Below are 24,073 nucleotides of genomic sequence, written 5' to 3'. Positions count from 1 at the left end.
TTTAGGGCATGTTTGTGAACACCTGGAGGCTTCCTGGCTGGATTCTCTTCCCCAAAAGAAAGAAATGGCTGTCACCACACTGAGCAGGCTGAGAGCATCTCTGAAGGTTTTCACTTCAATGGCTTGTTCTGTCCTGGCCCAGAGAGCAGACCTAGATCTCATGGCCTTAAATTACAGGTAGATTTTGGTTGGAAACATTTTGATGAAAGGAACGACTCAACAATGGAACCAGTTAGTTGTGTGTTTTAGGAGGAGGGCCCTGATGCAGACCGACTCTTAATTTCCTCCATGGGGCCTTTCCAGGGGTCCGCCTTTAGCTAGTGTGCTGTGTGTGTAGAAGGGGAGAAACCCTTCCACAGCCATGTGAGAAATTTAATTTAAAAGGGTCAATCTTGCAAGGGATTTTGTCTTCTCCCATTAAGATGCAGGTGGCAAAGCATTTGTAGCAAGCACACAGCATTCTAAAACCATACACCAGCAGAATAACAATGCATGGAGTTGGCCAGCCCTCCCTACAGAAATTAGCATAAGTGCATATGAAACGGTCTCCTGTCCTTGCGTTCCATAAATCACTTGAGACAGCTGCTTCCCAATTTGGCCACAAGAGAGTGATACAGCACATACGAAAAGGACTCCGTGGAAAGGCAAACCTGGCATTTGTGAATGTTTCTTTCATTAAGACTGAAACCGAATTCACATTTAAAATAACACTCCCCGCCCCCGGTAACTACAGTAGTTCCACAAAATAGACTTGGATTCCATTCCGAGAAAGGATTAACAACGGATGAGGAGCTTGTAGCACAAAGACCATCCTAACTGCAAGGGAGGCGAATGTGCAAATGTGCCCTTGGCTTTGTTCAGAAGAGAGATTAAATCTGAAGAGTACTGCAAAGCTACACGAAGTCACCATTGTGTCCAGACCTCACCTTCCATGATAGAGATGTGCACAGCTCTCCTTCGAGTTCTGGGGACGCTGGTTAGCCGTGGCCCATGAGTGATGGAAGGACAGCTACGGCTAGGAACCAGCCCTGCCCTACAGAAAGGAAGCACACAAAACGGTGTTGGGAATGCAGCCGGCATCAGAGACAAGCCTCCTTAACATTATGAGCCAAACCCAGGAAATGGCCCCTTCCAGAAAATACAGGGGTAGAGCTGGAGGACACATCCCGGGTGGATTTTGCAACTAGCAGAGGAACAGTCTGCTTATACTGAGTCAGACCACTGGTTCGTTTAGGCCAGGACTATCTACACTGACTGGTAGCAGTGGCTCACCAGCCCAACCGTGGAGATTGAATATGGGGCTTTCTGGATGCTTTGCTACTGAGCCATGGATCTTCCTCTATGGGGAAGAGAGATGGGGAACCTGTGCCCCCCCCCCCGATTTGTTTCTGAACTGCCACCAGCTGCAGCCAGCGTGGCTTCTCCCAGGTGAGCCCACAGCTTGTCTTCCAAGCTGCCTCTGCTGAGCCTTACCTGTGTATTTCTGGAGGCTCCCTCTTGATCTTGGCACTAGACTCCATCACTTCTTTTGCAACTCGGCCACTGAAAGTGGTTGGAGAACAGAAGCCGTGACAATAGCAAGAAACCACCCTTTTCCCCTCCAGGGTTTCTGCCAGCAACTCTTGCCAGCTCTAGACACAGGAATCGGACTTGCCTGAAGCTCAAAAGAAAAGCCATCCTTCCTGGCAGGCCCATTCAGTGAGCAGAAAGGACACCCCCAGTATATTGGCTGTGCTATTTACATCAAAATGTTATGTTGTTTTCCTTCCCTTGTTGCATGGCCTTGGCTGCAGCACTTTCCTTGTCACCTATTACTGGCTTTTGCTTCTTGGCTGTGCACTAGAGTGCATGGAAGCAGAATTTGGCCCAGAATTTGGTCCTTTTATTTCAGATTTTTACTTATTGTATTTATATCCCACCTTTCTTCAAGGCGGCTCCCCCAGTTTAACTTTGCAACAACCTTCTGAAGTAGGTTAGGCCGAGAGGCAGTGGCATAGCCCAAGGACACTCAGCATGTCCCATGGATGAATGAGGGTATCAACCCTGGTCTCCCAGGTCCTACTCAGGCACTCTATAACCACTACACCTCACATTTAAATTCTGGCATCCGACAAAACAGCTCGCTCAGAAAACAAAGGGGAAGGCACCTCTTGAATCCCTGCATTATATTGGGAGCATCAGATGAACAGCCTTGCCTTAGGGAGGAATCCAACCTCACCACCTTCCAACTGTTTAGTCAGCACCAGCATTTTAACTTGCCTGATGAAATGATATCCACCACAACCCCATGTGCTGTTCTGGGGGTTCTCCCAACCTCCCCCCACAGCCAATTGTGGGGCAGGGAGAGGAGAGAAGCCCTGCAAAGCTAGAAGGAGCTATTGCACTGGCAGGGCAAGGATCTGGCCCGATAATTTTATCTCAAGATTCAATACAGCTGAACTTATAGCAGACTCATTCCTCAAGCCACCCAGAGGAAGCATCCAAGAACATACCCAGTAACTGCTACTTACGGTCATTATTTACCTGTATCGGAACCGACTCCCTTTGAAAAATAGATTACTGCTGGACACAGTGCGGACTTGGCTTGACTTCTCCAACCTGAAACAAAAAAGCAGGCATTGGCAGAAGGCCCATAACTTGGGTTTTGGCAGCATTCTGCTGGCAGACTTTGTTGGAAATGATGTCAAAGCTCCTGCTCTGGGAGCAGGTAGAGAGATACTTTCTGGTTTTCAAGAAGCCCCTGCGCTCCCCTCGGTTTGGTACCCCTGCCAGTGTCCAAGGTGAAGAGTTTTTTAACTCGGCATCTTGACTCCTTCTCCAGAAGCTGCTCTTGATTTCCCCTTTTTTTTTGCATTCCAAGTCAAAGCGAAGGGTCTGACATGAGAATATAAAAAGAGCCTGCAGGATCAGGCCAACAACTCCATCTAGTCCAGCATCCTGCTCCCACAGTGGCCAATCAGAACCAGATGCCCCGATGGGAAACTCCCAAAGAGGACCTAACAGCAACTTCCTCCTCCTGAGGTTCCCAGCAACTGACATTTGGAAGCATTGCCGCTTCCAAGTGGCAGAGCACAGCCATCATGGCTAGTAACCACTGCACTTGTTGCCCACCCTGCAGTGCCTCTGCGTGAATTTCAGACTCACGACCCAGAGAAGGAGAGGTAACTTAGCTGCAGAGGAGAAAGAGGTGCAAACTGATCCAGAGTGTTAAAGCAAATGCAAAAGTCTCTCCGCAATGGAACATTATTGGCTAGAAAAACATTCCGCCCAATCTTCCTCACCTAGAAGTAACTGGGAGTGCACAGGAGGTTCAGGGTTGACACTTCACTGCTACCGAACTGCTGGAGCTGATCAGCAATCCCAACACTGGTTGGGCTACTTCACTAGGAGGAGGAATGGGCTTGCTTTTTGGATAAGGATACGGGTTCTGGCTGCTTCCACTGCCACAATTTTGCAGGTACACAAGTAAATTTTAGTCATGTAATCAGAGTAGATTTTGTGCTGTTATAAAGCAAACCCAGCTTCCAGGGGAGAGGGGGAATGTGGTAAGGAAAGTTATGAGAAAATGCACTGGAAAGTGGGGGTTAAGTGGGACATCGCACAGCATCATACAACCTCCACGCAAACAAAAGAATGAATGCTCACAGTGGGTGTTGTATAAACTTCCACACACATTTTAGCTCAACAAACAGGTTGTCTGGAAGAGCCCCTAGCCTAGAATCTTTAGGAGGGGTGCTTTGGGTGAGGCACTGGTTCTGTATAGAGGGGATCAAGGATAGAACAGAGCAGTCTTAATTGCATCCATCATCTGGTTTCTGGGGATGCATAAGCAGAAGACAATGTACCAGTGCTGCTATTCATCTGGAAAAGAAGCAAAAAGATTTGTGAAGCAAAACGGCAGCTGTGCTTCATGTTAATATAATGAGAAATGAGACGGCCTGATTGCAGCTTACCCAAACAGAACAAAGCAGCACACATTTTCTTGCAGCCCACCGACTACAAGGAAGCACACTAGAGAAAGCAACCTTCTATTTTATAAGCAAAACACCAAATTAGAGGGAGAGAACAAAGGATTCTGTTTGGGGGCTACTAGAGATGAAACGCCTCTTCACAAATAGTCCGTGTTTCTGGCCCATTCTTCCTTAGTTACTTCTCAAGCTGGCTGTTCAGTTGCTGGTCAGAAACTTTCTGGGGCCAATATATTCTTGCAACACCCAGTCAGCCTACACCTTGTCCTAGATCTAAACTGCAGCTAAAAGTGGGGTGGCCTAGGCAGAAGTGAAAAGGAAGCTGGCAGGAAAGCAGGCCTGATCCCTTCCTGCAAGTAGCTTTGTTGTTTTTTTGCAGAAAGGAGGGGGGCAATCCACATTCAGAGCAGCCCCCCCACATACACACAGTTTGCCCAGGCATGTTTTTACATCCACACCTGACACTGTCAGCGGCTGCTGGGAATGATCACAACTGCCCCACGGACAAAATTAATCCTGGGGAAATTTATTTCATGCTTACTTATAAAAGGCTTGATTTTCAATCCCACATTTCCAGAGGTGCTTGCAGGCTTCAGGAGTTGGAGCAAAATATGTCAGAACAATTTTCTTTTCCTATAGAAAGCCCAGGGGGAAAAACCCGTAAGGTTAATTCACAAGCTTGGTTCACAGACAGCATGCTCAGTGAGCTAGCTTTAAATGCAAATGCCCCCAATGCTATTTGAACGGAAGAAGGATGGGAAAGCAATTTCCCTGAAGGAGCTGTGGGTTTGCTTTCCATAAATAAATATATGTGGCTCGATAAGCAGCATCATGCACTCTGCAAAACATGGAAACCGCTCAGCATAAGATGGCGATTGCATACTACAAGTGGTGGTGCAATTTTTACTTGGGCCGCGTAAGCAGTGGATGAGATTGTAATGCTGTTTGTGAGGAGTCTTGCACAGAAGGCTCTGGCTGTCTGTTTCCACTGTCAGAAATGATGGCAGGATTCGACTTTCCTCCTGGCAATACCAACAATGCTACCTTTGCAAATGCACCTGACCCTTAAGGATACCTAATAGAAGTTATTATAAGGCCAGTAAGTATTAGATTGAGCATCCTTAAACTTAGCCATGCATCTCAATATATGTGGTGCTTCAGGATGGAGTGTGGCCAGAAACAGAGTCAGGAATCCTAAACATTGCATCTCTCTTGGAACAGAGGCAAAAACTATACCTACACAGTTACAGCGGCTGAAGAAGGTACTCACCTCTTTCTGACTTACATATAAATAGAACGTCTTGCCTTCAAATTTCATTTTTGTCACTTCGTTCCTACAAGCACAAAAAAGGCACTTGTGTAAACCAGAGGACGCAGCCCGCCTCCCATCGCACAGCATTACGAATGCAGAGCCCACACACAGCGTGGAATAGATTCCGGCAAGATGCAGAAATTGAAAAACCAAATTGTTTGCATGAAACGCAAAGTCAAGAAACAAAATGTTTTAGAGGGCAGCAGTTGCAGGAGTTTCAAGTCCAACATTTGCAGTTCATCCAAAGTGTAACATGGTTAGAGAAGAGGACTCCTGGCTCAAAAACAGAGGCTGAGGTGAGAGAGGAATCTCAGCGCAAAAAGGTGAGTCTTAAGTGGGGGGTGTCCAGGAGCCACCTTGCAAACTTTTGCTTTATTAAAACGGGTGCATATCTGGATGAGAATACCAAATGTAAGATAACCACACTTAGCTGATGAGGCCAAAATCTGAGATACAGCAAAAGGATGAGCAACAATGCGACCAGGTCTGGAGCAGGGTCTGGAGGGGCTTTTAGGTGACTGTGCCAATAAACATGGACAATGCAGTTCAATGCAGACAGATGTACAAAATAATACATTTTGGGGCAACAAACCAAATATTGAGAGTACAGATTACATGGAACAGTCATGCAGCGTACTGACCAGGAAAGGGGTTTAGGGGTTATTGTAGAAAAATCCTTGAAGCCATCAGCCCAGTGTGTGGCTGCAGTAAAAAAGGCAAACAGGATACTGGGGTACATCAACAACGGGATACAATACAAAGCAAGAGAAGAAGAAGAAGTGACACTAACTACATTGCATGGACCAGATCACAGCTCTGCTTCTTGTGCCCTGAGCAGCGGGGTAGGGAGTGGGGAAAGGGGCACTTGTGCCCCTTGCAACAAAACACAGCTGAGGATAGGAGGAGCCCCCAACAGGCATGGCGGGAGGGGGGGGGGGAAGGAATGTCATTCTTTTCTGCACTGGGAAATTCAGGAGAGATTATCCTGCATGGAAAACCTACAGGGGCTTTTTTGCAGGGGACGGATTCTCTGATTAGCTATGGGCGTTCTGTACAAAACACCATGGATCATGCTTTCTTACTAGGTAGGTAGATGAAAAACTATCTCATCGGAGGAGGAGGAGGGCAGGAACAAGAATCTTGCATCACTGCATGGCCATTTTTTTGCATGGCAACAGTAGGATTGGAGGCCCAGGTGAAAACTGGTTCATAAAGACATCAGAGCTAACAGGCGAACAATCTGTCTTGGGAATTCCAGATGAAGCATTTTGCATATTTAAAAAACTACAGAAATAATCACAAAGGAAAGATCTCGAGGAAACGAACAGTATTGCGCATTATTGAATTGCTCCCAGGAATGCTGCTCCTTCTATGTATTGCCCTGCCTAGCTATCTACCTTTGGGGCAAGGACAGTTTTCAGGGTGTCTTGGTCCTTTGTAAGGAGAGAAATTTGACCCTGGTGAGTAAATGACTTATTTGGAAATAGCCACTGGTAATTTCAGAGATAACAAAAAACCTGGGCAACTCTGAGCCTTAGTACCCATCGACCAGGTCCCTAATTACCAGGAACTCTCTTAGAGAAACATAATATGCTTTCAATAAGCAAGGGACACAGCTCCTTGGGTTGTGTCCACTGACTGCCAAAGCACATTCCCTCCAGCAGCTAAAATGCAATGCCCACAATCTTTAAGCAAGGGGATAAATTCTGGGAAGGATAACTGGTGGAGGGTGGGGAATCCTAAGGCAAAAAGAACAAGTAGGCTTGGGTTTTGCAGAATGACAAGATTTTGGCTTTTCTCTTCCAAAAATGAAGTGTTGTTGCTGCTAGCTCTGAGAGCAATAATGTGGTGCTAATAGGACACAGATTGGGCATACGTCCCAAGTGCGGCATGCTAATGGCTTGCCTAAAGCTTTTCCTGGAACAAAATGCCTAGCAGCCATTTTCACTAGCCATAATAAAGTCTGGAGCGACAGTGTGTAGCTCAAGGCCAAACACAGCTTCCAGGGTTGCAGACAGCCCTCCACAACCTCATTGCACGAGGACACCAGGATTCTCTTCCAGGTACATCAGATTGCCAGTTGCCTAGGTGTGAAACTGCACAGAGCTGGTTATTTACCTGTCACTGAAATACTTAATGTGGTCACCTGTGCACTCACAGCCCAACTTCCTTCCCTACTACAGGTCCTCTGACTTTAGAGTGGATGCCTTGCAAGGAAATGGGTGGGAAGGTGCTAATCCTGTCCCCTTGATAGAAGTGCACATATCAAAAAGTCCTGGTGCCCCAACTCCCTGGAAAGAGCTTTGGGATGTTCCTAGAGAATGACACAGGGCAGGTGAGGAACCCAGAGATAGGTGTAACTGCACAGGTGACCACTCAACACTAGACTGAGAGAAGTTTCACAAATTCAAAGCTGCACTTCTGAAAATTCCCCAGATTTTTCAGAACAAAATACTTGTACGCTACATGTAAAATTAATAGTACCCTTTACATCCCCGCTGTCACAATAAAAAGGCTGACTTGCTACATTGTCTCATATCCGGCTGACTGCCCATTTGCTTTTAACCACATGATCCCCAAGAAGGTCAAGGGAACAGGTAGATTCATGGCAAGTGTCTTCCAATATAATCATGACTTGAGAGAGGCCATCAGGAACACTGTGTCCAGTAGAAGCAGGTGGGACCAAAACCTGCTACCGTATTGGCCCGAATATAAGCTACACTTTCCCCCCAAATTCTGACCATGAAAAGTTAAAGTGTGGCTTAAATTCGCGAGCTTACAAAAATTGGCTTTTATGATATCGCTGCCAAAACAGACATACAGTAAAACGGAACATTTGCCATTTGTGGGTGTGAGTGCCTGTGGAATTTTAAGGGAGTGGCTTATATTTGGATATTGTCTCTCTCTCTCCCCCCCCCCTTAATTTTAAAGGTGCGGCTTATTTGCAGGTGCAGCTTATATTCGGTCCAATCCGGTATATCTGAAATTATTTCCTTGCATTTCAGGTATCATCCCCCACAACTCCCAGCTAAGTCAGCTCCCTACCCTCTGCACCTATTGCATTGTTTAGCAGGAAACAGCTGCATGCTGGGTTGCTAAGTATTTGTGCCCAGTGGAAGCTGGGTTGTCCATGTAGAGCAAAAGCAGAAGCATGCCTCTCCTCCCACACATGTTCTGGGGACTGCAGTTCTGGCCCTGATTCACCATTTTTAAAGTCACCAGTTGCACTCTCCACTAAGTGAAATGTCTGGGACAAGAATTAGACAAACTGTGTGTGTGTGTGTGTGTGTGTGTGTGTGTGTGTGAGTTCCAGCTCAGAAAGTCCTACCCACATCATGTGTAGAAGCTGAAGAATTTAGTTGTGGGTTCCAGGAGAATGAATGGATGCTAAATCTGACTAGAAGAGGAAGCAAGGAAGACGCAAAACCTGAAGCTCTCACCCCCACCTTAGAAGCAACACCCTGTCAAAACACATCAGTTGGCTGTGAAGGCCTTCCAGCCTCTGAACAAAAGGGGCAGAGCAGAGCAAAAGTGGGATGCCAAGCCAACTAGAAGGTCAGATCCTGTCTTGGTCAGCGGGTCTCTGTTCTGCACCAAAGGGGGTAAATAAGGGGCAATAGGGCGATATCAGAGAAAGCTTCCAATGCCACCCAAAAAGGAATGATAGAACTGGGGTTTCCAGAGCAGAACTCACCATTTGATGAAGTGGACTCGCTTGTTTCCTTGCAGGACAACAAACCCAAACGGGGTGAAGGCCAAAAAAGCAGCATTTCCAGACACATCCTGCAAGAGAGCAATAACTTCTCGTCACACAGCGCAGAGCCAGTAAGGCTTGCAGGGCAACCTCCACTCGCATCTACTGGCACAAAAAGCTGTTGTGTAGGAAAGAGCTGACAAGAGGTATGTGCTGTGAAAATCTCCTTTTTCAGCAGCAGAGAAATGAATCAGGGACGAAAGCAGATCCCTTGTCTCTCCCCTTGAACACAGGGAAGAGTGGCAAGTTCCTCACCTGCCCTTTCAGAAGACCCTCAATGCCTTGGATCATGTTCCTGGTTTCAAAAATGACTTTGCCCATCATTTCTTCACATCATTTACTGCATAGCAGGTCATATTCTTTGTTCCCTCCAGCCCAGCCAGCCAAGGATCCTGCCCCAAAGTCTAATAACCTCTTGACCACCCTGGAGACAAGTTAACTGCTCTGTTTTTAATAGTTAGAACCTCACGGGAGGTTTTCATACAGAGGTTGGATGGCCATCTGTCAGGAATTCTTTATCTGTGTTTCCTGCATTGAAGCATGGGTGACCCTCAGGGTTCCTTTCAACTCTGCAATTTCATGATTCTGTGTCTTGCAAGCCCCTTTTTGTTCTGATGTCTCTCTAGCCATGAGGCACAACTCTTAAGGCAGGCTGGAGAATTCACACAGGGCCAGCCCAAGAGATTTTGCCACCTGAGGCAAGGACAAAATGGCACCTTCCTCAATCCCAAGCAGGAAAGCCAACCACTCAGGCAGTTGACCTTTTCTTCATTGTTGGCAACAGGACACCAGAGTGCCACATGGCACAAATCCCTGCAGCGTTTGCCACCCAAAGCAGCTGCCTCCCTTTGCCTCACGATAGGACTGGCCCTGGATGGAGACATTATTGGGAGCAACCTCAGCCTTTGTCAGAAGAACTGGGGGCTCCCTGAGGCTTTCCCTCCAGCTCACCCACTTGCTTGAAGGATGGAGATTGTTAAAGGACAAACCCCCTGGCCTGGAGGTGGGCACTTCTCTGTGGCCTCTCATTAGCCACATTCTCTGCATGACTGAGCAGGCATGGTAGGGTAGTGTGGGAGGCACCCAATTCCTCAGGCTGAGAGGAAGGCGCCCACAAAGGTTCTGCAGGCTCTTTACTCCTGACAACCAGCCTCCTTGGTCCCAGTATCAGGATGAGGAGCCTGGTCCAGCTCTTCACATGTTGGCACAGAAAGCCTCAGACTTGGTCCACCCACTCACCTCTGGCTCCAGACCAGGGCCAGGAACCCTCAGGAGTTGTGAGATCAAAAGACTGGCTAGAAAGAAACCTTTGGGGGAAAAACCTGTGATGCGAGAATTTGTATTGTCAGGCTTGTTAGTTGGCTAAAGTGTAATCTGACCCTAGCAGTTGTTTTGGAGGTAGGATGCACCCAATTATTTTATAAGACACCTGATTATCTTCCTGCCATGGGAGAAACTGAGGCTCTTATGCGTTACCTTTTCAAATGCTGAATTTATTTATGAATTAGAGCTAAATTTCTAGCACCATTTGCTATCAAAGTGAGGAAGATGGGCCAGACCTTCAAAACATTAACTTTTTTCTTAGCAAACAGGTGCCTAGAAGTACCTCTTTAAACCAGCAGCTTCTGCAGCTTTTACTGAATTTCACAGCACAAAATCTTCCTATGAGCATGGTAGTGACTGCTTGTCCTATCTCTTGCCTATTGCAACACTCTGCAAAGAGATGGTTCCATTAATAATCATTTAATGTACTTCATTTTCTCATCTTTCTAGTGACCTGTGGCCAATACAGAAATGAAAATGAATGGAAAATTTAGATCCCTTGAAGTTGACTCATCTGTCTTTTGCAAGGGAATTCCTTCACGGACACATAAATAGTGTGTGTTTTGCGGGGGGGGGGGGGCATTATGCTAGAATCAGACCAGTGCACAGCTTCCAGCATGCTAAGGAGCAAGTTGGGGGGAGTTGGTGGTGATCTTCTGGGCTTGCTGCATTGGAGCACACAGCCTACCAAGCACAGACCCCTCCTCCAGGGCTGACAAGGGGAGTGTGTATGGGGAGAAACTGGTACAAATTACTGGGACCCAGCAGTCCGGAAGGGGCCCCAACTATCTTGCATATGTTTTGTGCAATTCTTACCAAAACACATATTTTGTGTTCAATGCATGCACAATTCTAAATAGTGCCTTTATAAACTTCTGTTGTGACCTGAGTATTTCTGACTCTCTACGAACATTTGCACTTTGACAGTACGACAGCGTAGCCTCAACTTATTAAACCCAGTCACATTCATATGTTTTCCTAAGTGCAAATACAACAAAGTTGTTGTGTGGTGCTCATTGCGTTGCGTTGCATGTACAAGTTTAACGTTCAAAGTGTCTGGTTAGTTCAGCAACGATGGTCTGGGTGCTTCTATTATTGATAATAGTCATTAAGATCTTAATATTTTCAACAGACACGACTATTACCATAATTATTAACATAAAAAATGAGATCACACTTTTATTTCACACTCTATGTAAATATTTTTAGCCTGTCTGCCCTTGCTGGGGGGGACCCCACAACCTGCTCTTGGTATCCCTGCCCTCCTCCCCCATTGTGGCAGAACCTGCAGCGCCCACTTTGCGTTCATCACATCCACCCTCCCATCTGAATCACAGCCACCTTCCACAGAGAGGCCTGCCAGGGCCCCCTGGGGATAAATTAGTCCTTTGCCCTGCTCAGCCTAATTAAATGAACTGGTAGTTTCTTCTGCAGATGAAGATCACTCCCTAGGAGGGCAGCAGTATGAACAGGAAAGGGAGGCATGACACCGGTTAGGGGAAAGTGAAGAGCCATGCAAATTATGACTGTCTTTGTGCCATTGTTAATATTCTATCCTCAGGTCGATTGCAACTTGTTTTGCTGAATTTTGGAATGCTTGAATTGTGGGATATTGTAACATTAGACTTCATTGCCGGCTGCCGTGAATGCCTGATCAAAGACCAAAAGCAACAACCACAAAGCATAGAAGTTTCACAAAACCATCTCATTGCAAGTCGAAGCTAGAGGGAAAGGGCATCTGCTTTGTATGTGGGACATCCCAGGTCCAGTTCCCGACAGCATCTCCAGGTAAGGTAGAAGAGAATGAAAGACCCCTGTCTAAAACCCTGGAGAGCTACTGTCAATTGCTATAGATGGTACTGAGTGGGATGGAGGAAGGGTCTGGATCTACTTAAGGCAGCTTCCTATGGTCTCCAAACTGTCCATGGGCTGGTCTCCATTCATACTGGGCCTAGAGGACTTCCTTCAAAGGAAGATGGATACAGCCACCAAATTGTGGTTTGTTTTACTCTCTGGTTGCATGGCCAACTGGTATGTGTTTGAAGCAGCTACTTCCTCCGTTACTGACCTGCAAGGCCAGTTAACTTCTAGAAAACAGCTCCGTGTAGAAGTGACTGAAAACCCACAAGAGATCTCCCTAAGGCACCGCCGAGTGTCGGGGAGGTTGCTGCTTTGTACCTTACACGGATGTGGGTCAACTCCGTACGTCTCCAGGGTCTGAGCTTTCCTTAAAAAGTTTAGCTCTGAAGTAGCTGGTGTCTGACCACTGGAAGAGAGGGGAGGGGAGAGAGAGAGAAATGGGGGCAATCAACTTGAATCAAAACATGCCCTGTTTACATTCATAGGTAAAGAGACAGTAGTATACAAAATGAAGTAGTATACAAATCGTTGAAATGAAATGAGGAGAAAAGGAAAAGTTCACGTCTTAGCCATATGAGACCTGTTGAATTTCTGTCTGTCCCACAGCTGTTAAAGAAGAAGGTGCAAACCTTAGGAAGTCCCAGGGTACCCATCTGGGTCGCTGCCTCTGCCTGACCTCTGTCGTCTGCCTGTGGCCTTTCCCTTTTGCCAGTGTGGGGGTGCCCATCCACAGTGCATTGGAAGAATCTTTGAATTGTAGAGTTGGAAAGGACCCAAAGGGTCAGCTGAGGAATCCCAGCTAGGAGAGTGAGCCCTGCTAGGCCAACTGCATCTAAGACCCTCTGGGCTGCTGCAAATGCTTCTGCAAACTGGCCTAATTTTCTTTTATAAAACTTTACTTAGGTCTTCCTGTTCTAGTTATTAACAGCTGGATTTATTATGTTGGGGTTGTTTGATGACTTTTACTTCATCAGCACATGGCAACTAATAAGCCTAATAAATAAATGAATAATTTCCGACTGGGATGGCTAGCGGAGCAGGGACAGCTCAGAAGGAGCAGCCTAGGTGGATGGCTACTACTCACCCCCCCCCCGGCCTAATACCCTCACCCCCAGGCATGTCCCATCTCAGGGAAGATTTGTGTCTGCATGAGTTTTCACTGCAGAGTGGATTGCGTACCCACCCCCTGCCTCCAAGTAAGGATCCGGATTAAGCACAGAGCTGGAAGGTCACCTGAGCTCAATCTTGTGGATCTCTGCAATCTTCCTTTCCAGCTTTTCTGAATGCTTGGGAAAGAACTGGAACTTGGAGCTGTAGCCCTCAGGGTGCTTTCCAGGGTCATAGTCGCCAATCTCCGCTGAAGGGCAGGAGAGAGAGAGAGAGGGAGAGAGAGAGAGAGAGAGAGAGAGAGAGAGAGAGAGAGGAATCAGCCACAGGCCCAGGCAAGGGCTGCTCTGTTCCCTTTCAGTATATGGAGCAAGTCAGGTCAAAGAGCACTAAATGCCACAGCCTTCCCCAAGCTGGTGCTCTCAAGAAGAGCCTGGCTGGATCAGGCCATTGACCCATCTAATCCAGCATCCTGTTCTCACAGCGGCCAGTCAAATGCCTGTGGATTCGACCACAAGAGTACTCTCCCCCCCCTGCGGCTTCCAGAAATTGGTATTCAGAAGCATTGCTGCTTCCAGCTGTGCAGGCGGAACATAACATCCATCATGGCTAGTAGCCATCAATATGGGACGTATAGGATTCCACCAATCCCTGCCCTGGATGGCAGAGCAGCCCAGAAGTAGGAGCCCACGACAGCAGCCATATGGTATTCCTATGCGCGGTGCCCTTGTAGATGAAATTATGCCATCAGTACTTATCATGGAAAGCAAATGTACCTTGCCAAAAGGCATTACCTTGAAGGATGTAGGCAGCTAACAGAGCAGCGTCTGATGTCTTGCACAGGAGGCGGCCGTGATAGAGATCTCTTTTGATCTGCAAGAAGACGAGATACCTGACAAGAGAACCACAGCAAACAGGGAGTCAGTGACGCCTCTCATTAGACCCAACCTAGAGTAGCTTCCGCTACGCAGTTCTTACAAGGAGCAGGGCTTCATCGCAAGGCCTCTCCCATTTGTTCCACTTGCAGAAAGAAAGAACAGAAGGAAGGTTCTCACAGTGGCCAGCCAGATGCCCCCAAAGGGAAGACCGCAATGAGGACTTGGGTGCAACAGCCCTCTCCCCTCCTGCAGTTTCCAGCAGCTTATAATCGGAAGCATCGCTGTCTCCAACCATGGAGGCAGAGCATAGCTATTGTGGGTTGAAGCCAATGACACCCATACCCCCTTCCATGAATTCATCTGATCTTTTAAAGCCATCCAAAGTTGGTGGCCATGGGAGAAATTTGGGTAGTTAGATCACCTGCCTTTATGCATCTGTACAAAACTCTGTATTGCCCACTGTGCCTCAGCAATTTGCATATAGATTGCACCAATCTAAGCATTAAAGCAGGGCAGTCCAACCTCCCAGACCAAATGGACTGCAAGAGCACTTTGACAGAGAACCCGGCAGCTACATACTGAATTAAATTTCCGTATCGTAAATTAAAGTGTTTGCAATATAGTTTTTTTTAAAAAAATACACAATGTATTTAATTAAACATATATACAGTGGTGCCTCACAAGACGAAATTAATCCGTTCCGTGAGGCTCTTCGTATAGCGGTTTTTTCGTCTTGCGAAGCAAGCCCATTGACAGCTTAGCGGATTAGCGCTATTAGCAGTTTAGCGGCTTTTAGCAGATCAGCTGATAAGCGGCTTAGGGCTTAGGAAAAGGGGGAGGGGAGGGAAAAAACCCCGCAGGAACTCGCAAGACATTTTCGTCTTGCGAAGCAAGCCCATAGGGAAATTTGTTTTGCGAAGCACCTCCAAAACGGAAAACCCTTTCGTCTAGCGGGTTTTCCGTCTTGCGAGGCGTTCGTCTTGCGGGGCACCACTGTATTTAAATAGAACAATAGATTTAATTAGATACAAAAACTAATAGATTTAAAACACTTATTTATTAAACAGATTTAATACGCAAACAGATGCATGCATTTTTGTTAACAATGCAGACATCAGTGGGATGCCCGAACTAGAGAATTCTTCATATGTTGATCAATGTCTGCCTTGAGGTTCATTGTTGACATCCACAGGCAAATCTTGAGTGAATTGTCTTGCTAAGTTGTTTAGAGTTTTGGACTTTATGAAGTTCATGTTTGAAAATGCTTGTTCACAGACCTACCCCATGCTTCTTGGCACCAAAATTCCTTTCTCTCCCCCACCAATCGGTGCACCCCAAAGCTCAGACCTCTCTGTATTGCAAGAAAGAAAGCGAAGTATTCCATACTGAAACACACACACACACACACACACACACACACACACACACACACCACGCTTCTTCTGTGTACTGCCTGCATCCTGGGAAGCTCCAGTGCTCCAGAACCCTGTCAGTCTGGTGATGCAGCCACACTCTGAGTGGGCTCGAGAGCACAGCCTGGTGGCTGCACAGAGCTCCTGCAACAGCGGAGGAGAAGGAGGAGTTGTTGGAGGAGGAGGAACAGCAGCCGCGGCAGCGCGCGCGCGCGCACACACACACACACACACACACACACACACACACACTGCTGTCTGCTCCAGCCTGGCTCTGTTGCCCTGGAAGAGGTAGAGGGTGGGCAGCTGGAAAGCCACAAGATTAGCCTCGGGGGGGGGGGGGCTGCGTGTTGGACCACCCTGCCTTTGGAAAGAATCTTTCTTTGGGTTCCTGTTCTTCAACAACTGGGAGGCAGGACAGGTCTGTGCACAGTTGGATGCACACTGTTCTATTCCTGCACTTTTGCAATGGAATATTGAGCCATACTAGTCAAGGCAGGAGCAAAGGGGGCCCCTAGAGTGTTCAAATCCATTTCCCCAAAGAGCCGTTCCTACTCTGAGCACCTGATTGCTGTCCAACCTTTTCAGAAGCACTAATCACTTTAATTCCATTTGCTTATTAAAATGAGAAGTTTTACTTTGCCCTGGTCCTTGCTTTGCCCTAGTGAAATCAATGCTCAGTTGTGCCATTTTCCCTTTTGATTTGAAGTGTTCCAGAAAATAAAGAGTTTGCCTGTGTCTTTAGCAAGCAGAAATGATCATCTTTCTTCAATAAACCCAAATTAAGAAACTCTTGGATTTACTTTCACTGGAGATATTAAGAAATGACATATTTTTCAGCTGAAATGAACTGACTCACCAGCGGCCAGGCAGTTAACCATTTTGATTCCTACTTTCTCATCTGTTACATTCTCTGACTTTCCAACCCAGAAGATTTGAGAGACGACATGAATTAGCTTACAGACATGCCAGCTAAAATTAGGTTTGCCCCCATTTAAAATCTCCTGGCTATGAAAAGCAGAAAATGCTGGGTTGCAGGGACAGAGAAAGTAATCTAATTCTTCACCTGCACGAGGGAGATATGCCAAGAGAGGGGGCCAGGCAGCCAGAAAATATGTAAAGCCAGATTATCTGGGAGGGCAGCAACTGGCTCCAGCCCCCACCTGCAGCAACTCAGCCTCTTCCTCTGCAAATTCTGGGATTGCAAGGATTTGTTTTGATGACCTGAAGTGGTTGGGTTTCCATTGCCTCCCCAAATATATTTCTGGATGTTGATTTCAATTTGCCTTATTATCTTTGATGACTGTCAAGGCACTGACCTCTCAGCAGTCCTGATTAGCATACCAACCATGGACATAATGCCAGCCATACCTCCTACTGGCCATTCCACATTCAAATTCAGGCCTAATGGATGCACAATGCAGCAGTTGCTGAAAGAAGCATTTACCATAAAATCTGCAAATCAAACAGGGCAGCTGTGAGGGTGACTTGGAAGCCTGGGATCCACCCTGGCAGATTCCAAGGAGAAGGGGGTTGTGCACTTTTTCCAAATAAGCACCCAAACTGAGCTGCTACCACCCAGATTGTACCCTGTTATTCTGCACTCGGTTAGGCTTGAAGAACCATCAATTGTAACAGATGAGCAGCCATGGTGGACTAAAATGGGTGAGAAGAATGAAAAAACAAAACTCTGCACTACTTTGTCCAGGTTGCTCACCTTTTTTTCTCTTTTTTTTTTTGCTGACTAGGTAACAGTTGTGTGGCATCTTGGATGATGCTACTATTGAAGGGAACATCATAGCATCAGTAAAATACTGACAGCCAGAGTGGTGCAGTAGTTAGAATGTCAGACTAGAATTTGAGAGACCAGAGTTCAAATCCCGACTTGGTCATGAAGCTCACTGGGTGGCCTTGGGCCAGTCACTCTCTCTCAGCCTAACCTACTTCACAGGCTTGCTGTGAAGATTAAATGGGGAAGGACAAAACCATGTGTACCACACTGAGCTCCCCCAGATATGTTTTGGTAATCCACAGCCTGCATCCCACTTGGGCTCACCTAGGTAAACTAATCTTCTCCTGGTCCAGTTCCTGATCATGATGAAAGTTGTACAGAGCATCATTTTCTTTCTTTCTTTCTTTCTTTCCTTCCTTCCTCCTTCCCTTGCTCCTGCCTCATCTCTTATTTACCTGCTCCCTCCCAGCTGTTTGGGTAAAGCAGGACATTATCCCAAAGTGCCCAGTAAACTACAAAATAACAGAGATTAGAAATGAATTATGGGCTGTGGGGGCTAGGAAACCAAATCTTCAGTTGGGAAAGGAAATAAACTCTTTTAATTGGAGCATTGTACAACAATAACCACATTGATTTGCTTCAGTTATAACCTTGAGTCTGTGGAGTTAACTTGTTATGCTTTACTCCCTGTGCCCCTGTGTCACTAGTAGTGAGCAAATTTCAACCCTAATTAGATCCCCAAATTAACCGACCCAAGCCAGAGGTGGACACCGACATACTGTCAATAGCTCAGATCTTCCTGGCAGCTGTTTTGGGGAGGAAAAAGCTAAGCTCATCAACTTTGCTGTTCAAGATTCCCCAGGTCCCCTCATCCTTCCATCTGATAATGCATTTACGGACCACCTGAAATGGCCAAAATCCATGTTTTCTACATTTGCACTGGCTGCAAGCTGCCCTAACCAAGCCCCACTTCAGAACAAAATAGGCTTTTGCCTGCTGCTCTGATTCTTGGCGGGGGGGGGGGGGGAGAGGAAGCAAAGCCAACCTCTGATCATGATGACGAGCATCTGCAGAAAGCCACCTTCTCAGTGCACACAGGTAAAAGACCTTCTTTCCAGAAACTTCCACGAACTTTCCATCTATATGACTTACAGAACCTTGCACGTGCTCAGTGAGCGGTATGTGCAGTCATCAATGAAAACAAAGGAGCAGCAATTCAATAGCAGTTCTCTGGTGAGACTCCAAGCACCCCCTCCAGCCCTACAGAAAGGCTGAATAAAATGAGGATTGAGCTTGCTCATATCCCACTAGACAGCCTCAGGGGACTCTCGGGGAGCTTCCAGGCAAATGTTTACTGAGAGATGGGGGCTCCTCATTCATGTAAGGTCTGTTGTTGTTTTTTGCAGCATCTACATGCATAAAAACGCAGGCCCGTGATTCCCTCTGCCACCGCTTTAATCCGGATTGACCCTTTAAAAATATATATCAAAAACTGATGCGGCAATACTAGAAAAAAATGAGAAACTGAGAAAAACTGGAAAGGACAGAATCCGCCCATCCCTGTTGGGAGGACCACAAATTTGGGAGCCAGGGCAGCTGGCCAAAGCCTCACCCTGAGGCATTCAGTGCTGGACATTTTGCACTGCCAAAATAAATCACTCCCTGTTCCAAAGTATGGCATTCTAATTCTGGACTAAGACCTTAGAGAGTTTAAATCTTGCAAGAGGCTTTTTTTGGAGGAAGAGTCAGCGGAGGCCAGGTGAAGCCGTCCCAGCCTAGTAGAACACTGTGAAATCGGGGAGGGGAGAGTGAGATAGAGAACAGGTGGCCATTATTGATTCATGAGCATCTTGCTTCCCTCCTTCAAGCAAAACCATGACTATTCTTCTTAACATTCTTCTGTCATCTTTTAAGAAGGACATCTGGGCCCCCAGAAACAGTTACATCTTGCAAATTAATATTAAGTGGCATTCAGGTTTTTTTTTAAAAAAATGAGAGCAAGTGTTGGTGAAGATTGATCAAAAACAACATTATGCCCTACATTTTTGGAAAATTCAGAATAGTCTTCTAGATTTTAAAAATACCTGAGATATAAGAGGAGCAGAGAAGAAAACCTGGCTTCCACTTTATGAAACAGAGTGCAGCTTTACAACCCCAGACATGACTTTGTTTCCTGCTATACAAATGAGCAAGAGCTCATCACCACACACAATTTCTCTGTTTGAGAAGAAGCCAAATCGCTCTCTTACAATCAGAGAAGCTGACTTGGCACAATGGGAGTCTGCAAAGAAATCACAGTGTCCTGACTGTCAAATAACATTTTTTTGCGTTCAGGAAAACGGTTAAGTGGATCATCTGCTTCCAAGGCTCCGCAAAGCTCTTTTTCTACAAAATGGCAACATCAGGAAAATCTGGGACTCTGCTTTTGGTGAACCAAAAAGCAGTAAATAAAGGTGCCTTGGATGGGAGAGTTGGTTGCTCAGCAGCACAGCACCTGCTTTGTTTGTAGAAGGAGCCCCTTTAGGCAGGACTGGGAAGGTCCTCTGCCTAAAACCCTAGGGGCTTCTAGGGTCGACAGTACTAAGTTAGATGGACCCAAGTTCTGACTGGGTATAGGGCAGATTCTAATGTCTCCACAATGTCTCAATATGCAGACACTTTCTATGTCTTTTGAGTGGTGAGGCAAAGCTACCCCTTTGCAAAATGCCCAAGGATCCTCCACAGCCCCACATCACAACCAGCTCCTTTTGTGGCCAGACCTAACGATGTGGGAGGTGTTGGCTTTCTGTTTTGTGCCACTGGGCAGTGCATGGAGTCACAAGACTCCGTTTACATTCCAGAGATTCCAGACTGTTGGAAGTCTCACGGGAGACGGATGTTGACATTACTGGTTTCCTGTTCTTTTGTTCCAGTTGCCTCTCTGCTTTCACAGAGACAGGATGTATATTTCTTTTCTGTCTGCGTAGTTAGAAATAAAGCTCTTAGCAATGTAGCTCATATTTCTCATCCTTCGCTGATGCTTGGATACTCTGCGTAATGAGGGAACGTGCCTTGAGCCTCATCAAAGGCTCAGGTCGTTAATCACCACCGGAGGGCTTGACCGGAGGAGTAGCTCGGCTGAACGCAAGTTCTGACAGGAGGCACCCCCCCTTTGCCTTACCTGGTGATTTCCTCTTTCAGGGCCGCAGGGTCGGTAGGGTAGAACTTCACCCGGAAGCACATGGTGAACGGAGGCTGTGCTGCAGGAGAGAACGGCATCATGATTAGCATATCAGCTGGAGAATCAACAACAGCCTCCTCCACCACCACCCATGGCCTGTTAGAAGCCTAGAAGCCTATCTCTCCAGGCAAGATCCAGGGACAAGGCACAGCTCAGCAGTCCCCCTAACTCCGTCTTCCCAAACACTACACTCAAATTCCAGTGAGCAAATACGCTCTTCCTCCTGGTGCAAGCTCATCTTTGTAATGACCACTCTAGCAGGTCATTGCAACAACTCTGTACTAAGAAAGAGCACTTATTTCCTCCTCCCCATCAATCCGCTTTCCTTTTGCACCATAACTTTTCAACTGTAAGCTAGAGGGCTTAGGGTTTCTTTTCGCTGATATTTGCAAGCCGCTCTTGGACAAACCTAGATTGGGAACTGGACACCCAAAAAGATGTCTAATGAGGAAACTGAATGGCTGAAACTAGAGGTGAAGCTTATGATGAGGAACTTGCCCTTGAACACAGACACAAATGCACATACAATTCATGGCCACATGTGCAGAAGAAAGAATGAGCCTTCTGTGCAGCAAAGTGATGTTATTAGGAAGAGACAGGTTTGTTTGGAGTTTGTGGGTTTAAAAAAACATCAATACAGGAAAAAGTCAAGTCGAATAATGCATGGTGTGAGAAGTGGAATCAACTAGTTCCTTAGAAGCAAGTGTGGTAGCTCCTAGAGTCCAAAGGTGCTTAGAAAACACCAGGAATGTTTGATGTCCCATGAGGACATTCATGCACAAGGAGAGTCCCAAAGGTGGATCTAGGCCAATGGCTCATCTAGTCCAGCATCCTGTTCTCACAGTGGCCAAACAGATGCCCATCATGGGAAATCTGCAAGCAGGATCCAAGCACAAGAGCCCTCTCCCCTCCTGTGGTTTTCAGCAACTGGTATTCAGAAACGTTACTGCCTCCAACTCTGGAGACACAGCATAGGCATTGTGGCTAGTAGCCATCCAAAGCCCTCTCCTCCAGGAATTGGTCTAATCCTCTTTTAGAGCCATCCAACTTGGTGGCCATCACTGCCTCCTGAGGGAGGGAGTTGCATACATTAACTGTGTGCTGCATAAAGACATACTACCTTTTATGTGCTTCATGAAGAAGTTATTTCTTTTATCTGCCCCAAATCTTCCTACATTCAGCTTCATTGGATGTCCACGAGTTCTAATCTTATGAGAGGGAGTAAAACCTTTCTCTATCCGTTTTCTCCATACCATGCCTAACTATAAACTTCTACCATGTTACCTATCATTTGCCTTTTCTCTGAACTAAAAAGTTCCAAATGCTGCAAGCTTGCTTTGTAGGGGAGTCACTTCATAAAGCACTGTCCAGACCAGTGCAGAAGCTTTTTGCTCCTATTTTATTTTAGTAATTCAACAAAATGTAAATACAACTTGATTGTAATAAAACCTCAAAAACACTTTGCAACAAAAAGACATGCCACCCCAATCCCCTTGGCAGAATCGAGAGCTGCTCCCTCCATCACATCAGGGACTGTTTCACTGTCTCGGCTCTCTTAAGGAGGCAATACTTACATCGCATTTGCTTCACAACAGACTTTGTGAATTCCAACCAGTGCTGAAATGAAGAAGAAATCAGTTTTCAAAAGGAGGGGAAGGAAAGCACAAGCTACGAAACCTGTGAGGTGGGCCTCATGCACACAAGCAAACTGGATTACAAAGGGTCCTGACTTAGATGGACCAGGGCGAGTTTCAGGGGCAGTCTTACTGGGGTGTTTTGGTTGGTCGTTCTGCTGTTTTAAGGAGGCAGCCTGCAACTTGGATTGGAGGAACGGCCAAGGGGGAAAGATGCACAGCTTTGCATGGCCACCTCACTGGATCTCTTGGAAGATCAGCAGCCTTTGGCTCCCCAGCTACTACCTACAGTAGCAGCAACCATTCCATCAGGCTGCAACAGAAGAAAGGAAGCAGGACCACTCCACTGGCTTTGCTGAGAGACCAGCTGTGTCCGGCTCTTCCTCTCCCTCAGCTGTCACTATCGGCAGTTCTTTCATCAGGCTGCCATAGAGGGAGAGAAGGGATACAGGGCCACTGTGTCAGTTCTGCTTAGAGACCAGCTCCTTTTGGCTCCTTCCTTCCCTCCCTGAACTGTGTCCATCCCAACTGGAACCACTATGAGACTTTTAAAAATCAGTGATTAAGTTTATTGGTTTTTCCTCTTCCCTCCTCATCCCATTTTCCTTTCATATCACATCTTTTAGATTGAAAGCCTGAAGGCAGGGTCTGTCTCATTTCTTACTGATTTGCTATTGGGAGCCTTTTTGAATGCAGAGCTAAGTAAAACACTTTAAATAAATAAGCACACAAACCTTTTCCACATGGGCCATTTTTTCCTGTTCAAAATGAGATCCCTTCAACTATTTTTCCACCCATGAAAGCAAAGATGCGATTATCTTTTTCCCCACTGCTGCGAAAGCAGCTTAGGGGATTTTAAGTAGGAAATTGTCCAGTGGGGAGGGGGGGGGTACAGTATGCATCCTCTCTGATCAAATGTGCAGCAATCCCAGGGCTGCTTTTCATTTAAAAATAACAAGTTGGGTGACTTGGAAAAAAAGGTGAGATATAAATGTAATTAATAATATAAACCCTGACAACTAAGTCAAGCAATGGGAAGGATCCCTGCAGAGGGGAAAACAGAACTGGAAAAACCAAAGCCAGCCTCAACCAACCCCAACCCCCAACCCCCCACAGTCAGGAAGCAGGAGTTGGGGCTGTATCCACATTTTGCATTCTCTCTCTGGAGTGAAGGGCTGGCTCACAGTTGAATGGCAGGCAACCAAGAAGCCCCATGCTGCAGAGCAAGGAGGTCAGATTTTGCACCCTGAATAAATTTTGCAAAGCCAGCCAATTTGCATAGAGTGCTTTTGCTTCTGCATAATTTATTTGTTCTGCTTTCACTGCAGCACCAGGCCTTGCTAACTCCCACTCCAAGCTTTGAAGCCTGACCAAGTTGGGCCTGCTGGGGCCTTTTCCACAGGACTCACCCGTTGCTTGTCGGGGTCCACGTAGCGGATCCCAAAGTAGTCCTTCTCCAGCAGGTTCAGGTGATGGCAAAGGAGGTCGAAGAGGTACTGCCCTTTTGCATCTCTCTGCAAAACAAAGGAAGGACCCTGATCAGAGCAGGAACAATAGCCACCACCGTGACTGTTACCAAATGGCCTGAACACAGACTCCTCATGAACCAGGAAGGGCTCAGTGACAGAGCATCTGCCTTGCATACAGATGGTCCCAGGTTTAATCCTCAGCATCTCCAGGTAGGACAGGGAAAGAATCCTGTCTGAAACCCTGGAGAGCCACTGGCAGTCAGTGTAGATGATGCAGAGCTAGGTGGACCAAAGGTCTGACTCAGCATAAGGCAGCTTCCTATGACATGTGGAATCGCCAAGATATGTGGATAAGGGGACACGAAAGCATGAGTCCCACCCCAGGGCACCTGGGCTTATGAAAG

General features: G+C 46.6%; 2 protein-coding genes across 7 annotated transcripts in view; one reads left to right on the top strand and one right to left on the bottom strand.

Annotated features, from left to right (window-relative positions):
• The window catches only part of WDR76 (WD repeat domain 76), a 29,447-nt gene extending 16,945 nt beyond the window's left edge, over positions 1–12,502 (top strand). Inside the window, exon 14 of one of the 2 annotated variants that reach the window (XM_081838966.1) lies at positions 11,919–12,502. In XM_081838966.1, the coding sequence (XP_081695092.1) occupies positions 11,919–11,958 (40 nt within the window). In that variant the 3' untranslated portion in view covers positions 11,959–12,502. Of the gene's footprint in view, positions 1–10,807; positions 10,900–11,918 lie in introns of those variants that run through there. The other variant, XM_081838967.1, reaches the window with a different exon arrangement.
• FRMD5 (FERM domain containing 5) overlaps positions 1–24,073 on the bottom strand; it is a 130,817-nt gene that overhangs the window by 2,901 nt on the left and 103,843 nt on the right. For 2 of the 5 annotated variants that reach the window (XM_081838994.1, XM_081838996.1), the window contains exons 2-13: positions 23,610–23,714; positions 22,141–22,183; positions 20,507–20,585; positions 14,119–14,216; positions 13,451–13,574; positions 12,536–12,623; positions 8,975–9,063; positions 5,239–5,302; positions 4,510–4,601; positions 2,524–2,598; positions 1,474–1,542; positions 927–1,033 (exon numbers count right to left, since the gene is read on the bottom strand). In XM_081838994.1, the coding sequence (XP_081695120.1) occupies positions 927–1,033; positions 1,474–1,542; positions 2,524–2,598; positions 4,510–4,601; positions 5,239–5,302; positions 8,975–9,063; positions 12,536–12,623; positions 13,451–13,574; positions 14,119–14,216; positions 20,507–20,585; positions 22,141–22,183; positions 23,610–23,714 (1,033 nt within the window). Of the gene's footprint in view, positions 1–926; positions 1,034–1,473; positions 1,543–2,523; positions 2,599–4,509; positions 4,602–5,238; positions 5,303–5,921; positions 5,983–8,974; positions 9,064–12,535; positions 12,624–13,450; positions 13,575–14,118; positions 14,217–20,506; positions 20,586–22,140; positions 22,184–23,609; positions 23,715–24,073 lie in introns of those variants that run through there. The other 3 variants (XM_081838995.1, XM_081838997.1, XM_081838998.1) reach the window with 3 other exon arrangements.

The sequence above is a fragment of the Podarcis erhardii genome (assembly GCF_964252035.2).
Source record: "Podarcis erhardii genome assembly, chromosome: 14".
NCBI classification, from domain to species: domain Eukaryota; kingdom Metazoa; phylum Chordata; class Lepidosauria; order Squamata; family Lacertidae; genus Podarcis; species Podarcis erhardii.
Note: the sequence above shows the minus strand (reverse complement) of the source record. Positions and strands in the feature narration are given on the sequence as shown.